At 42.7% G+C, this 17,984-nt stretch overlaps 1 protein-coding gene across 3 annotated transcripts in view; it reads right to left on the bottom strand.

Moving 5' to 3' along the window:
* The window catches only part of Arhgap26 (Rho GTPase activating protein 26), a 386,442-nt gene that overhangs the window by 127,425 nt on the left and 241,033 nt on the right, over window positions 1-17,984 (bottom strand). For 2 of the 3 annotated variants that reach the window (XM_059245982.1, XM_059245984.1), the window contains exons 15-17: window positions 11,847-11,934; window positions 10,127-10,185; window positions 8,538-8,643 (exon numbers count right to left, since the gene is read on the bottom strand). In XM_059245982.1, coding sequence (XP_059101965.1) covers window positions 8,538-8,643; window positions 10,127-10,185; window positions 11,847-11,934 — 253 coding nt within the window. Of the gene's footprint in view, window positions 1-5,984; window positions 6,176-8,537; window positions 8,644-10,126; window positions 10,186-11,846; window positions 11,935-17,984 lie in introns of those variants that run through there. The other variant, XM_059245983.1, reaches the window with a different exon arrangement.

Raw genomic sequence — 17,984 nt, 5'->3', positions numbered from 1 at the left:
TCAAAGCTAACCCTTGTTGCTTACAACTAAAAAAAATCAACATGCCACCTCTACTTTGAAGCCGAGGACGTTCTATTTTCTCACTGAAGGCCTGACGTTAACAAAGTTGGACCAATCGTGTACATCTTTAAGTGTACAGGAAGACTGTGCAGTACCCCAAACATTTTGGGTTACTTTCCCAGCCATTGAGTAGGATGAGGAAAAATCAGGCTTATATTTATATTACAGAATTGGAAACAAGGTCATGATGCTGAACTGCTCAAAGAAAAATGTCCCTGTACAAAGCAGAGGACTGGCAAGATGGTTCATAATATCTTACCTTTTCTTCCAACCTTGTATGAGTTAAACTGCAAAAAGGACAGGGTATCTCCTAAGGGAGAATGAAGCTGCATGGATGCACAGTCTTCCTTGCATGCACATGCAAATTTCAGTGACTAACAAAGACGCGTAGGTAAGATCGCACTCAGTGGTAATCTGGGCAGCAGGGAGGATGCACTTCACAGTGGACAGCGCTGTTTAAGACAGGAATGTATCTGAGAGGGCAATGAAACTAGATCACACAGAAGAAAAGTCAGTCTCTCACAAACAGAAACATTTCAAATATCACAGAGATGGGTGGAAATTTCCAGATCATGCAGACTAAGATGAGACTTCGTGATATAATGTGTCCCCCTTCAGGAAATTAAGAATTATTAAACTGCAGTAAACACAGCTGCTTCTGAGATAAAATCAGCCTTGTGACACCAAGAAGCAGGAGCGGAAGGAGGAGGGGAGCAAGAGCCATCCTTCCACGGAAATCAGCTCTGCTCAGCTTGCTCTGATGAGCAGGTGCTTGGCTCCCTGGCTCTGCATCACGGAGGCCCTGAATCTTCACAGAGAAGTGTGAGGTTCGCTGTAAGGTGCGACCTGAAACCAGATATAACAGTTCTTTCTCCCAGCTGGCCCTGGGCTAGCTCATCTTTTGCTAGGGAGAGTGAGATGCTCAGCCCTCTAGCCCAAATACACACCAGGAACCAAGAAAAGAAAAGAAGTAAACTGCAGTGTACATGTGCACACAGAAATCTCTCAGGAAGGAGGAACCTTGTGCAGTTTTCAGCATCTAGCCCCAAAGGCTTTGCTTACCATCCTATCGGAAAGACTAGATCCAAAGCAGGCAGTCTGGCTCCCGTATGTTCTTTCTTAAGCACTGTGCTCTCAGTGCCTACAGATAAACTTCAAATTCCTACAAGTCTGTCTTCCTTACCACACAGGAATCACAACTACTTGAAGGATTGGTGAAAACCCAGACAGTATAAAAAGAGTATCTTCCATGCGAGGGAGGTAGCTCAGTTGGTAGCATGCTTGCCTAGCACACACAAAAGCCCTGGTTTTGATCACCAGTACCATATAAAACCAGCATAGTGACACACACCAAAAATCTCAGCACTCAGGTGAAAACGTAGGACTGAGAGTTCAAGGTCATCCTTAGCCACATAGGAAGCTTGAGACCAGCCTAGTTAGATTCCATAGGACATTGGCTCAACCTGCCCTCACCACTCCCCCAAAAGAGTTCAAGTCATTCTTAGGTACACAGGGAACTTGAGACCAGCCTGGGTAAGAGAACTTAGCTAAACAAACAGGCAAACAAAACTCAGAAAGACTGAGCATGCAATGCAAAGAGTATGTGGTGTTCAGTGAGAGAGGCATCCAGTTCCCCAAGAGACATTTAATCACCAGCTCCCAGAATCACTGCAGAACTAACTCCAGGCTTCGCTGCACCTGTCAAAGAAGGAGGTAAGGCAGCAGGCTGTTGATAGTTTTGCTTTTACAACACCACTTGCAGAAAACAGGGGCAGAAACTAAGAAGGAAAAGAGAGGGTCACCCTTCCAAAATGGGAGCATTAAGTCCAAGGCTGGCCCTTTGAGTTCAAAAAGGATAAATTATAAAAGAGGAAAGTCACTGAAAAATAAATCCAACTAGTGGAACAAGTGAAAACCAACAAAAGGCCCAACTCAAAGGGGCACAAAGACTGCAGAGAACCGGCAGCTTGGAGCCAAGCACTCCCCGACGGATGAGAAGGGTGAATTCGGAAAATTTGTTTATTTTTTTCCTTTTAAGAAAAAAAAAAAATTAAGCCGGGTGGTGGTGGTGCATGCCTTTAATCCCAGCACTCGGAAGGCAGAGGCAGGCGGATCTCTGTGAGTTTGAGGCCAGCCTGGTCTATAGAGGGAGATCCAGGAAAGGCGCAAAGTTGCACAGAGAAACCCTGTCTCAAAAAACCAAACAAACAAACAAACAAAAAAAAAAAAAAAAAAAACAAGAAAAGAAAAAAGAAAAAAAATAGACTTAATGTGTATCTTTCTTTTACCTGACCCTGAAGGCCACAGACCATGAAATCCTTAAGCAGAAAGTGTTTGAAAGGGGGTTGAATAGGGGTTCATCTCTGACTACTGCATTCCCATTAATTTAAAGTGATAAGCTGTCTGTTTGCTCTAAAATAGGTAGCTGTCCTCTGTGCTATGTCCCTTCAAATAGGTTTTTCTCTGGCTCTGACAGTAATAGCTGGAGAGGTTCTTTTGAGAATCATTATTCTTCAGACACACAAACGGAACAGAACAACTTCTCCCAGCCTTGTAAGCATGAAAATGATGGGAAGCAGCATCTCCTGGTTCTTGCTGAGACCTCCAACCTATCCTAAATAGCTGCTTGTTCATGAGGAAAAAATACAAGAGGCAGTCAGGTCAGCAGTTCTCCTAGCCCATTTCTCCTTGTTCGTTTCCCTGACCGCCAAATTCTCTTTGGAGAGAAGCAGACTGGTAGTAACCCGAACGCATGCACTATGACCAGGCAGGGAGGAGGCTTAAGAACTGGGCCAGGCCCAGGAGACAATGGGGCTCTGGAGGACTTTGGAAAACTGGAAAAGCACATTCTGGCAGATAGTGTGGCTTCTCCTCCACTCTAGCCAATGGCTAACACAGACACTGGAATTTTTCTAGTAAAATTACCCCTTTAAAAGTGTCTGAAACCTGTTCAGATTTTTAAACCAGCAACATGTGGCAGTACCACAGAACAGAACACATGTGGGCTGCCCCAGGCAGAGGCTGGTTTGCAACTTCTAGGTAAAAAAGAATGGCAAGGGAGACAGACTGCCCATCCCTGGGAAGCTTCTGGTCTAATAGAAATAACAGAGACTTTCATTCAGCAAACTGTGCCATGGGCAGAAAGTGATACACATCAAAAGGGAGACAGAGAAGATAACGGGAGCTTAGGCAAGTGAGAGGTGCTTGAAGCAGGAAGGAATCCTGTAGACTGAAGCATGTGATCTGTGCTGAAGCTAGAAGGAGGGAGCTCTGGGCAGGCTACAGAGCAGCCATTCCAGAGAGAAGAAAATGAGTGCAAAAGGAAAAAGACAAATCAGGGAAGATGTCTGAGAAATGACCATGAGACTACTCATGTTTCAGCCCCACCAATATCCCTTAGTGTCTGCCGACAATGCACTCCATAATGGAGAAACAAGGGTGACTACAAGAGACAGAGCTACTGCAAAGTCCAAAGAGGCTGAAGACTGCATGGAGGGTTTCATCATAATGGCAATGGAGAAACTGCTTTTGAAGTTATCATTTTGTTTTTGTTTTTTATAGCAGAGGAATTGAAACATACTGTGCTCCAAGTTCTCTACCTACAGGGCCTACACTCCATAGACCGGAGGGAGGGCCAGCCATTGCAACCAGGAAGAAGGCTTTACTAGCAGCCTGGGAAAGACTGACAGCTTGGGGAGGTAGTGATAAAAATAGAAGTACATAGATTGAAGAAATAGAGAGTGGTTCAGTTAAAACTAGTCAGGCTTGGCGGTAGAGGTCAACTTGGGACTAGCAGCCATGATATGGCTCCATGGGAAATCAAGCCACAAGAACCAGTGACCCAGCAGACATGCAGTTCCATACTGGCAGCAGCAGGATGTCTAATGGCTACTAGAAAGAACGTAGGTTTGGGAAATGGGGTACATGGCCGATGGGACAGCAGCCTGAGAAGCCACAGGGCATCCATCTCAGATAGCTATTGTATCAGAAACATTAATTGCAGTGAATGTGACTATAAATTCTCACAGCTATTTGGTTTGGAGTAGCATTGGTGGCTAAGAAGGCACCAGCATGTCTCATGCATTTAAAAGTTCATTCTGAATTTTATCTTTGAAGCTTGGGATGGATAAAGCATAGCGGAGTTATATGTGAGATATGTGCCAGTGCCGTTTATCAGTGCCCACTTCCTTTGATTATGATACCCTAAGAATATCATGGAATGCTATTTAACCATTAGGTCCTACCCTTTTTGGAGCCAAGGTCTACCTTTGCTTGTAACCACAAGCATTTCTACATGAATTCAACCCACTGTTTCTAGATCCTAAAAGAAATATGAATACTTTCGCCTTGATTTCCAAGGATGCAAGTACTCAGGCTTCAGTCATAGGATTGAGAAAAAAAATCTAAGCCACCAGATCCTTAGAAACTTCTGAGAAAAAGAAAATCTTTCTTACTTCTAAGCCAAACATTTGCACACCCCCTCAATATTCTTTCCCGATCACTGTAACTGTTATACTTTTGTCCTTTTGGAAAGTCACAACAAGACAGATTTATCAAAATACACATCAGATAATAGAGTGATGAAAATAACCAGGAATGGGAAGGCATAACCACAGAGTCTATTTTGCCTTCTTTATTACTCCTTTACCCCCAGATCTCATAATTTGGTATATACGAGCCCAAACTGCAGAAATTGGCCATTTGATCTCACGTGACCTGACTGAGTCAGCTCATCACAGAAATATCTCTAGCAAGCTTAACATCTGCTGAACGGTATTTTGCTAAGGCTGCTTGGAGCAGACACTATACGCTGCCTATAGGAGGCTCTGCTTTCATTCTAGTGTCTGTGCCTCCCACAGCAGCTCAGGTAAGTTCTCTGTTATAACGTCATCGTGATGATTCCCTTCTCCTTGCTGACAATTGCTTTGGATCAAAACAAAACAAAAAACAAACAAAACAAAAAAACAAGAACTGTGGACGGGAAGTCCTGGAGAACATCTTAGGAAGCATCATCCTGACTCCTAAAGAGGCTCTAGGAGAAACAAGCTTTCTTCCGTTTCTGACAAGCACTGATGTGCAGGGACACAATGTAACATCTTCTGACCCTGAGAGGAGGCAGCTGAGCAGAAAACAACCTGGGTCCTTCAGAAGCCACAAATTAACTAGTTCTGAGGATTGACATTTTGTGATGACATAACAGGTCCCTTTATTAAGCCATTTCGAATTAGGTTTTCTCTTTATTAAAGCCCAAAGCATCCTAAGCAATGCAGTACTACCTGTGATAAGCAAGACGAGGTTCTGCTTCTGTGTGCCTAGCAATACTGGAGTAATTGCATCCAAAAAAAAGGTAAGATTCATTTCTCTGTAAGTGTTTTGGGAAAATCAGCTGTGAAAGGCTGTTTTTCATAGTGACCCTTGATGTATAGAAAGTGCTTTGAAATCCTCCTACAGAGCACAGACACTGTCATAAAGTTAAGGATGAGCCACTGTGAATGATATGTGTGGAGTACGCAACATACTTGGAGTCATCAAATGTGTAAACATCAGGAAACCACCGTGAAGTTGGTCTTCATTACTCATCCACTGTTCTTTAGTTCTTTTTTCTGTTGTCAGCCACCCCTGCCCCATGTGTACCTGGTGAAGCCACAGAAATACAACACACACACACACACACACACACACACACACAGACACAGACACACACACACACACACACACACACACACACACACACACACACGGGGAGGTAGAGGGAGACAGAGACAGAGAGAGAAAGCTGAGGCTTAAAGAGGAAGAACTGCAGAGATCCAAAGCTAACTGGGCTTGATTTTCTTCATAAGAAAAATGCTTTGTGTATTACTTTAGAATAAATTCATGTGCTTAGAGCTCAATTTAATGCAAAATCTGGAGAAATCAAAACAAGATCTTTTTAAGACCAATTTAATGATGACAATAATATCTTTTGTATTTGAAGTGTTGATTTTCTTCATCTTACATGCTTCAAATTTCCAATTCACATTCTTCTCTAATACCATCTCCCTCTCCTCGAAAATGTTTCTACATGGCCCCTCCTGCAGGCCAGGGGCTCTCAAAGGTCTGTTTGTGTATGATGTATCTGGGAAAGAATCAGAAATGCAGCAGCTGCCAGTAGAGGCACAGTACGACCCAGAGATGCCAGTATGAGCCAGCACTCTGGGTGGTTCCAGCCACACTTGCAGGTAAGTGACCCCAGACTGCATACTAGATCCCGACACAAATAGAAAACATCTAATTATCATAGGAGATTTAAGCTGGATCAACACAAACATGCACATGGTTGCCTGTAATTTTGATGTTCCCTTTGAGGTCTGGAACAAACCCAACTTCCTTGTGACTTGGATACATCTTAGCAATAATTTTGCTTTAGAGGTCAGGAGTTTTATCTTTCCCTTCCAAGCCCCACCCCAGCCCCCCAAATGTATTTTTTCTTGAGTTTAAACATGTAGTTTATATAAATTTTATAGAAATATAAAACTTTATAAAATATAAAACAAACAAAACCCACACTACATAATGTCTGACTTTGAACCAGAGACTGAGATACCCAAGCAAATGCAAACGGTAGGCAAGAGGAGAAGCAAATACTGGATTTTCCAGCAGTTGACCCTGAAACCAAAACTTAGGAAGGAAGCTGACCATTAAGCAAGTGGCCAGGGAACAATAGCTCAGGCCAGACCTAGGCTAAGTCTGAGCCAGAGAACACTGGAATTAAACAAAGCTTATGCCCTGAGCTCAGTTTCCCTCCCAGCTGGGCTCTAAAATAAGGACAGCAATGTAAGCCAGAGCATTGTTCAAGTAGGATCTGAGAACTCCTTAGCCCTAAAGAAACTGTGAGCAAGGCTCCTCCACCCATGTCTCTCAAGGACATCTTAGAGCTCAAGCTCTGTGGAGCAAGGGCACAGAGCACAGCTGGAGTCTGTTTCAACTCAGCAGCTCTAACCCACAGTAAGGCAAAGGAACTAGCTGATTTGGTAGACGTCTTGGTGCTTAAATGAATAAAGAAAAGGCATAAAGCCAAGACAACTGTCATCAAATAACACAAAGGCTCCAGACATGCAGTGGAATAAACAACCCCAGAAAACAAACCAACAAAAAATCAATATACATTGGTTAAAAGGTAAGAAGTCAAGACCACTGGCACAACTTGTATATTCTATCTAGCTATCTTAACTTGGAAAGAGGATGGACTGTTTTTATTATTTTAATCATCATCTTCTTTAAAGAGTCTTAACAATCCTCAGGGCAATTTACAAATGGGAAAAATTTCAATATGGGTTCTGATGGATCATCATTAACTCTTAACCCAACTAAGTTCCTTCCAATCACACTGCTTCCGGCTAATCTCCAACCCTTCTCTCTTCCAGCTGCTCCCAGCCAGCTGCACAGCCGCCAGAAGACTCAGGGGCCATCACCAACTCACAAGCACCATTCACGTACTCAGCTGAGTGTGCACCTGGAGCCTCCCATTTCAGTGTCTGCCTGAGGTATGTATGCAAAGTTCTGTTTGTTCTCTAGGTAGCAAATGCCTGACTTTGGGATGTCCATAAGAGCACCACATTAATCTCAGAGCATCAGGAGCTGTTTTCTGAGGCCGTGCTCCCATTACTTTAAGCAAATTTCATCAAGATTCTTTTGAAATTTGGGGGGTATTCTCTCTGCAAACTCACATGTTCTCAACTATGCTTCCTAATTATTTCTGAATGTGTAGTTCTGATACGGCATCACACACACACACAAGAAAGGAAGATCAATGATGGAAAATTCCTTGATTCTGCATATTTGTTTTTCACTAACACTTAGAACATCCTTGGTTCTTTACAATAGCCTTGTAAATCTTTATGGTAGACATATGCGTGCCCCTCCATGAAAGGTAACATCAAGTGCTTGACGGGTGTACGAAAACTAACCATACCAATCTCCTATAGCTGAGTATCAACTTACCCCAAAGGGTTGTTTAAAGGCACGCGCAAAGCACTGGTGAAGGGTGGACTTGTAGCACATCAGTTTGGTGAGTTTAGGGCTTTATGGGTTGAGTAAACGCCACACATTCATCCGCTACCACCACTACTGGCACCAAATCCAAATTCTGTAACCACACAACATACTGCTCTTTCTCGGTCATCAAACGAACATCTAGACCCTGAAAACTCCACGAGGACCTGACGTAATGGCTGGTATACTCTGGATTGCCCTTGAGCACTGCAAGAGCAAACTGCCATTCAACCTCAGGTGACCTACACTGCGGCCCTCTGCAGGCTCCCTGGCAAAGGCCACCTGGCACTAAGTGTGTTCTCTGCAGTTACCACAGCACATGGTTCTTTCCCGAGCCTCCGCCCTACCTGACGCAACAGCAGGAGAGAGAGACACACACTGACCTCACTGTAAAGGTCAGAACTCTCTGGGGTGAGGGGAAAAGGAGCAGTAGCAGAGGAACCTACTTTGCCAGGTGGTTCATGAGCAGCTGCAACATCTGCCGATTCTTCTCCGGGAGCCGATGAACAAGGCTGTGGATCTCAGAGACTCGAGTCTCTTGGTTTTCCAGCTCTGTGAAGGAAGGCGGGCATGTTTTATGGGAGTCACAGCTAAGTGACTGGACAAGACAAGACCCGGGGAAACTAAAGCCTCAGCCCTAACACAGGGAAGACGTTCTCGAGGATTTGCAACCGTGTCTTGTGTGCATGCTCAGGTCCAGCACGGCTGGCTCTGAAAGGCCTTCCGACGTGCTTTCTGTATCAGAGTTCACGCAAATAACGACTGTGATGAAACGGGGCCGGTCAACTGCACACCCAGGGAGGGAGCAAACACGGGGGCAGCTGGCTCCCCAGAGGGTCAACTTCATTTCAAGGAAAGAAAGAACTTTATGCACTTGTGAAGTGGTAAACAGATCTCATGTGAACATTACAAAGGTCTCAAATTTCAAAATAACGCATCCGGACGCATCAAAGAAATCCACACTGAGCTTACGTGCAACACACCAGCCCTAGTGGAACGAAAGCAGTGACAGATAAAATATCTAAATCTTTCTGTCACTCTATGACCTATAACATAGCCTGTCACCTTTAGATTAAACTTGGGAAAGTAGCTTTGTGTCTCTGGGAAATAGATTGCTAATACTCATCATACCTATTTATGGAAGTGATGTGAGGTTTAATTAGAAAATGATTGCTATGGGTTTGGAATTTCTCCTGAGAAAGAATTCACATAAACACCATCTTCACTCCCCCATGCCTTTCCCCTCCTTATTGAAGAGGACAAGCTCAAGTATGTAAGGCTAACAGAACATTAGGTACTATAAAATTAGGCCAGTAGTGTTACCAGGATAAACAAACCCTAAAGGCTAAAAGGAACCAGGGAGAGGTACAAGCTATGGGCATCATAATACCAAGAGCAGCTCTGCCAGGTTTAAATCTGATAGAGAACCTAGCTGCCCCGTTACTGCTGGTCTGCCCCACGTAGACAGATTCCAGTACACTTAGGGTAGCTTGAACCTAATCCCTACGTATTTTAATACCAGTAATACGAACTAGGGGCCTCAATGATAGAGCCAAAGAATGATCAGAAGCTGTAAATGGAAGACATGGTGGAAAAAAAAAAGACTGTGAAGTTACATAAATGGTGTGATACTCAGGGAAACATTTCCAATGCTCAACTTAGGAAATGTACAATGTCTGGTTCATTCTGCAGAATGCTACTTTAAGGGTGGTGGGGGGGGGGACAAACCCAAGAAGTTACAACTCTAATAATCAAAACTGCCTTTCTCTCTCTCCTCTCCTCCCTTCTATTCCCCTCCCTCCCGGCCAAGAAAAAGAGTTTTTCCTCTTCCACTGTGAAGTCAGAGTGGCAGTGAGGCCCCTAGCACTTGATGCCACTTGGTTTCTTTCCGTTACAATTTCATAAGCTTGTATGCAGACATTTTGCATGTAGAATGTGGCAGGCTAGACAGTCTTTATTTTGGGATTCTGAATGTTCCTCGAAATAGAAAAATCTATTCTTTTTCTCCTTGAAACTTCAACCCAAAGATGCTTACTTGCCGCTTTGATGAAACTTCTTTGAAACTGGTACATCATGAGTGGTCCTGGAAGCATTCTAGAATTAAAAATATATAGACAGAGGCAAGTCAGTTCCACAGTAAAATGATCGCTCTTGCTGAGCAGCAGGCTCACTACTGCCAAACAGCATAGCACAGCTCTAACACACAGAGCACAGAGAAACAACAGCCCTTGATGTAGGAGTACTGACTGAAAGTATGTGACATTTCACCTGAAATTCTCAGTTTCACGTTTTCTACACCTCTTCCCCACCACCAGCATCTTGTTATGTCACTGAGGATGTCTACTTCCCAGATGCTGGGGTTACAGATGTTTGTGCCAGTCTGTCCCTCTTTCCTTTTGAAAAGGATTTAGCTACAACTATGCATCAGTCCCAGAGCAGCAAGGGCTGAGGCAGAAGTTCAGCACAAACCCAAAGATCTCCTTTCCGTCATCCATGAACAAAAGTACATTAGGACATGTATGAGAAACAAGCAACCAGCTTCATATCTGCATCAGCTGGCCTTAGACTCTCATTTCCCCAGAAGCTTGTTGTTGAAATCAGTGCTTCTAGAAACAGCATAAAAAATTTGTGTAGGTGTTTTGCTTCTAAGAGGAATATTACTTCAAAGTACCAAAGGGATACAGGACATTGTATCAACTGTGCGTGAACATGATGAACTACAAATGAGCTTTTTCTGATAATTCAGAAAATAATGAAGCATTCTTCGTCATTTGTTGCTCAGATTTCATTCATCAGCCTAGCATCCCCAACTCAACTCTTAGTCACCCCTTGCCCGGCAGCTCCCTCTCTCAATGCCCCAAATAAAGCCTGCATGACCAACTCCTTTTCTGTAACTTCCTTCGCTGTCTAGCCACATGGATCTTCGTAAAGCCTGTACAGAGGCTTACTCAACCCATAATTCCAGTCCTTCTCCTTAAGGCTACAACCCATCTTCCTGTACAACTACAACAAAGAATTGCAGTGTCCCTACTGAGTGCAAGTTTCAGGGCTCGCTCTCTCTCTCTCTCTCTCTCTCTCTCTCTCTCTCTCTCTCTCTCTCTGTGTGTGTGTGTGAGAGAGAGAGAGAGAGAGACAGACAGACAGACAGACAGACAGACAGAGATGCAAGCAGTGAGCCAATAGTCTAAATGAAGGATAGAGGGGGGGGCAATGATATTGTATATAATAGTATAAAGTAATATTTCCTTTCTTCCTCCCTCCCCTCCCCATTTCTTCAGTAAACCACACTAGCAGAGACCAAATGACAGTCTCCAAATGGCAATTTTCCTACATCTACCTTCTCATTTTTAAGGACCAATGCAAGTAATATATTCTGTGTAAAACACAAAATAATCACAATAAGCTGCATATGTAATCAAGTCTGTTCAAGGGAGTAACATATGAGTTCTTGTTTTCTTAGCAGATAACTCAGGGAAGGCCACAATTTAGGGCATGTCTAGGGCTAATCATCTTAATACATCTCATTAAAAGTAGGGCTTTCTAAATCACTCCTGGCACCATTGCACACTGACAGCCCATCAACCCAGGGCAATTTATAATCGGCCTGACTGGCTGAACTTAATGCTCCCACACAGAAGCTGTTTCCACATCTCAAACACCCACCCAGCAGCTCTCTGGAGGCTGCAAATAAAACTGCTCTCTTCCTGACAGCATGCTAACTAAGTGGCTTGCTGCTCTCAAGTGGTAATCCCCACCTCAGGTAGGTCTTTAGAGCACTAGTGACCGTCTTTATCTCCCATTCCGCACAGATATCGGTTTCTGTCTCAGAAGCTGCTTTGGGATCTAGAACAAAGAAGAGATAATGAACAAAACAAAGCATAAAAGATACTAACAGCAAAGGTTCATACATGAAACAAAAAAAGCACTCAACCTCATCACTAACTAGAAAAATGAAAATTAAAGTTAAAAAGAGACATTTATTTTGCCTATTTCATCAGAGAAATACTTAAAAATCTAAATATTGATTGTTAGAAGAATATGGTGAAGGTACTCGGTGTAAAAATTGCTGGAGGCAGCTGCTATCAATTGCAAAAGATTGAAAAGGATTTTGACAATATATGTATCATTGAGAGTCCAGAAAGCTCAGATCCTCTAAACTAGTAATTCCATTTCTCCCCATTTCACCTCAGGGAATAAGACAAAGTATGAGCCAAGCTACCGACCAGACATGTTCATCGAACCTTCTTCTTTAAAACAGTGGGAAAATGAAAGAAGGAAGCAGTCTAACGGTCTAATCAGAGAAGACTGGTTAAGTGAATTATGGTATACCTCCCGATGGAATATTATGTTTACATGATACCTATGACTTACGACATGGAAAGTGCTTGTATTATGTAATGGCAAGTAAAAAAAAAAAATCAGGATTCAAATGTTTTTGAGAAACAAAAAGAGGTTGAAAGCAAACACTTTCAAACTATAATAATGATTGTGTTAAAGTGGCAAGAATTGTGGCTTTTATATTTTCCAAATTGTATATGGTTTGATTCCATTACTTTTATAGTATTTTTTCAATTGACTTGAGCCCAGCTTAAGTACAGTGAGTACCACCACGACTGTGCTGGCTCCTGATAACTTCCCTTTCAGCCTCTTCTTGCATGCAGCTTTAAGCTAATGTATTTTAAGTGAACACATTACTCAGGAGAAAATTCATGTAGCTATCCTGAGTAGCACACAGACAGGTGAGAACAACGGGCAGAGGCAGGAGGACAAACAGCTTCATGGGTCAATGGGTACCACTGTCACTAGCAAGATGGGCCAGGACACATTAAAATGGAACAGGGAGGCAGGAGAGCCTTTAGGTGTGTGGCGGCAAAGCCCACCCTTCCTCAAGACCAAGACATGTCCCGCAGGCCCAGCTCACATTCTCTTTCCTTTCTGCACAGTGCCTCAGTTTCCCCGGGGACTTTCTCTTCGATTACTCCTAGGGTTGGTAAGTGAAGTCAGACAGACAGCTCGAAGGCACAACCCAGGGTACTGAGAAGCGATTCAGGGATGGTGCAGGGCCTGTCCCACCCCAGTCACCACAAAGTCCATGACTTTTCTAGGAGACAATCTACTGTTTGATGTGCCTGCTGGTGAAAGGCTATGCAAATGCCAAGTGCTACCACATAGAGCCTCAGAGGAAGCTTCAAGACAAAGCCAGAAAAGAGAGGACTGTGGGGTGTGGAAGACAGGTTCGGCACTTGAGACTAGGCATACCTTTTTAGTCAAACATGCCTGTCCCCTACCCCTTGTCTCTTGGAAAAGTCCTTAAGTTCACAGTGGCTGTGCTGGCTCAGATCTGGGCCATTCCTGAGCCAGTCACAAAGACACCAGAGAAGTAGTGTGCCTTTAATTGGTTGTCCCGAGTTCGTATGCCCCATCCTTTTGAAAGAGTAAGAAAAGACACACAGTGGTTTAGATCTGGTTTTCCAGTTTGATATTTAAATGACATGCCAGGTAAATAGAGACTGAAACCGGACTACCTCTTTCTCAATAGTTCCCAAGACTGAACAGCAAGCAAGAGTTTCTGCCTACGGGGCTAAGTGCATTTCTACTGAGAAAGGAGATGAGTCACCAGACACACTTTTCTGTTTGATGAGAAAGAACCCACATTTATCCTACTGGGATGAGGTCAAACACTCATAAATGGCTTACGAGTTTAACCTGTAATTCCCAAGAGAGAGAGCACAATTCCAGCTGTTCCCTACTGTGCAGGGTGCTCCTCTGACATATATTATTTACTGATGAAGCAGAGAAGGGCTTTAGCTTATGAACTCTGCCTCTCCTCAAGGCAGGAGTCTTGTGTGATGTTCACACATAACCACAGGCAATATGACTTTCTTTAAGCTTGAAACAAACAAGGAAGGAACTCTTTCATAGAATGACAAATCCCACACAGTTCTACTATAGCAACTGTCCTTAATGGTTTGAAAATGTACTTTTCCAACTGTCCTGATCTCTGAGACTTTAATTCTTTTCCGTCTCTGTCATGCGAAGCTTCCTGTTTTCCTCCTGCAGACAGACAGACACCAGACTACAGAAGCCTATGCATCCAGGCACTGTGCTTGGCATGGTCTTCCTCCCCTCTGTCCCCAAAGCGCATGAGCACTGTGACACTTCATGGTTTTTGGATTCAAGACAGATGTTACTGTACATTTTTCTGAGGAACAATCCAAGTTCTACCCCAGAAAAGGGAATATGAAACGACATCAGCAGCAGTTGGCAGGTCCCAGAGTCGTGAACTGTTCCATGAACCACATTTAGCAAACTAATCATTAGCTTCCACTTTTCCGGGCTCTGTAACCATAGGAGTATTGCATAACATTACAGGGAGGAGAGTCAAATTACAGTCCGGCTGAAAGGTTTTTTTATAGCACTGATGAGGCAAGGCTCATAAGATGAATGTGTCCATTTTAATTCATTTAATATCCAAACTAAATTGAATACAACCACCCAAGTTACCCCACTGCCACAAAGAGTGGCCTGTTTCTATACTTCCTTCCTGAGGCTCCCTTTGCTTAATGGATGTTTCCTGGTGGCATCTGAACATCTCTGAGGCATCGTTTTCAAAGTCTGTAGACCTCTGAGCATTTCTCTCCACCCTGCTCCTCAACCACTGCAGAGCTTAGTGTGATAAACACACTGAGAGAGCAGCACAGTGTTGAAGAGGGCATGTGGTTGATGAGCAGGGACTAGGTCTGCTCTTCCACCTACTACCATATGATCCCAGAAAATCCGGGGACACAGAGTGAAGCTGCGCTTCTAACTGGAAGCTGTCTTAGGTCATACCAAACCAGTTTCTGAAAACCACTTGGTACACCAACAGTGAAAGGAACTCAATGAAGATTTGGGAGATGAATTGATGCTTAAGGTATTTGATATGCAAGCATAAAGACTTGAGTTCATATCTCTGGTACCTATATAAAAATGTAGGCATGAAGGTATGAGCCTATAATCGGATGGAGAAGCAGAGAGAGGAGGATCCTTGGAATCCACTGACCAGGTAGTCTAGTGGAACATGTACTCTCAGAAGAGAGACCTTTTCTCAAAAACAAGGTGTAAAGTGATAGACGGAGAAACCCAACACCAACTTCTCACCTATAAACACACATGCAACATGTCAAATACATGTAGCACACACAGAGGCACCCACAACAATAAAAGAGAAAAAATGAAAACATACATACACTAAACAGTAAATCTTTCCTATGGTACAGGCAACCACTAGTAACACTTTCTGTATCACATTTCTACTAGTACATACATATATAAATATATAGATGGACCTATGTTTCTTTTCAGGAAGCAAATGGTCTGGTTTGCACAAGGAAGGCCCTGGGTTTGATCCTCTGCTCCACAAAACAGATATGGGAGCATATGACACACGTCAATTTTTATAGTGTTAATTTCATTTGACAATTTCCTATAAAACTGTCCCATATCCACACATGAATATATGAACTTCTGAGTACTTCACTTTACATATACACCATTCTTGACTTAATGCCCTCTTTTAAAGCAAATTGTAGTTGTAGCCTTGTCACTATGATAAACACGGACATAAACTACTGTTTCTTTCAGATCTTTCCCCGCAGAAACAATTCCTGAAAGTGGACTTTCTGGATCAAAAATATGTGCCTTTTCAGTTCCTGAACATACTGCTCAAGCTGCCCTCAGAGGTTTATGCTTGAGTGACTACTTCTCACATCCTCATAACAACATGCCGATGGGTTTCGGTCTTTATCAGTCAAAGAGATTTTTTTGGTTTTTCTTTTTCTAAGTTATCTCATTGTTTTAATTTGCATTTTTTGACAAGAAGGACGAGGACAAATGCAGAACACTCGTGTGTGTGTGTGTGTGTGTGTGTGTGTGTGTGTGTGTGTGTTTAAAGTGAACATTACTGAGATATACTTACCTGTTATAACCACACAGTTCCAAACTTTCTGAAACTCATACATAGTCAAGGAGCTACCACAACCTAGGTACTCCATCACCCCAGAAGTCCTGATGCTTCGTGATATTCACTCTACTTCCGCCACTTTTACCCCCTGGCAATATTTGCACATAGTATAATACTTCTGAAATCCAGCCACGCTGTTACATGTACAGTAGTTTAATCCTTTTATTAACAAGTCCTATTCGGTGTTCTGAGTATGCCATAATTTGTTTATCTCTTCCTTAGATGATGGACATCTGGGTGCTTTCCAGTTGCCAGTTGTGGCTGCTCTGAATAAAGCTACTACAAACACTTGCACAGAGGCTTTAAATGGACTACATTTTCATCGCTTAAGTAAATGCTGTATCATCAAGCAGGACTATATCAAAATCTCCAAGAGTAGAACAAATGATATGAATGTTTTCCTTTAGATGAAATGGTCACATTGCTTTCCAAAATGTTAGGGCCATTTGCATTCCCACCCACAGAATGAGAGAGCTCTGGTTGCTTCATCTCCTCTCAACCCAGAACTCAGTCACTTGAATTTTAGATGTCCTAGTAGTCCATCACTTTTCAAGTTATAGCACTACTGACTGATGGTGTCAGATGTCTCTTCATGCACATGATGGTGTGGTTCACCTTTACATATGGTATTTGCTCTTCATGTATTTTCTTTACTCAACTGATCTTTTCAATATTTTTGTCTATTTTTAATAAGCAGGTGGTTGTCTTAAAAATCAAGAGCTTTTAAAATATATTCTTGAGATAAATCACTGACTAGATCCACATTTTTATAAACACTTTCTTCTGATCTATAACTTTTCTTTTCACAATTTTTTTTTTCTCTTTACAGTACCATGGATTGAATTTTAGCTATCATGCATGTCAGGCAAGTATATACCACTGAGTCACATCCCCAGTCTTTCTTGTATTTGTTTTTAATCTTGAAACAGTGTCATACTAAGATGCCCAAGCCAGCCTTGAACTTACTCTGTAGTCCAGACTGGCCTTGAACTTGTCATCTTCCTGCTTCAGCCTTCCAAATAGCTGAGGACATGGGCTGCCTCAGTAGCCTACCATGAATAATATCTCTCTTAGAGGGAAAGTTTTGTATTTAAATGAAGTTCGACTTAACATATTTTCCTTTAATGGTTCTTTCCTGTGTTCTAGTTAAGGAAGCTCTTTAAAAACAAGGTCACAGAGATATTTTTTTCTGTGATTTTGTTAGGTTTACAGTGTCAGCTCTTAGGATACATTTTTAGATACTTTTCATCTGTTGTATCAGATGAGAGATCATTTCATCTTCCCTCATATGGATGTCAAATGGTACAACAGTACTTGTTTAAAAGACTCTTTTCTCTGTTAATTATCCTGACACCTTGATCCAGGATCCAAGTATGTGCTGGTCCTGTTTCTGGGCTTGTTTGCTGCATTGATTTACACATCTGCCTTCAAAAATACCACCCAGTCTCACTTTAAAAGTGAGTTGTGCTTTGTTGTCTATAAACTCTTTTACTAAACTGTTCATGAACCTTTCATGGTTTCTATCTCTATAACATCTGAGCAGAAAACGCAGCCTCTACCCTCTGTGTATATCAGATTTCACTCAGCCCATGTGCCATCCCCCAAGGCTAGATTTAATATCTGGCAATTTGAGAAGCAAAGTTGGTTATTTTGTTTTCTGACAACAAAAGTCACAAAATTTAAAAAACCTTAGCTACTTCCTCTATGCCGTGTCTAAGAACCCCAAACACTCCCCCCCACACACACACCCAACTGCTTGTATTTTGAGACCCAAGAGCACTTACTGTCTGGGTTCTCTGTCTTAGAGCTTGCAATATTCTAACAGGCAAGGATGGTGACAGGTGCAAGAGTGGGGGAAAGTGAGCCTCCATCTGTGATCTCCTCTCTGGGA

The sequence above is a fragment of the Peromyscus eremicus genome, chromosome 19 (genome assembly GCF_949786415.1).
Source record: "Peromyscus eremicus chromosome 19, PerEre_H2_v1, whole genome shotgun sequence".
NCBI lineage: Eukaryota > Metazoa > Chordata > Mammalia > Rodentia > Cricetidae > Peromyscus > Peromyscus eremicus.
This window is presented reverse-complemented; position numbering and strand designations above follow the sequence as displayed.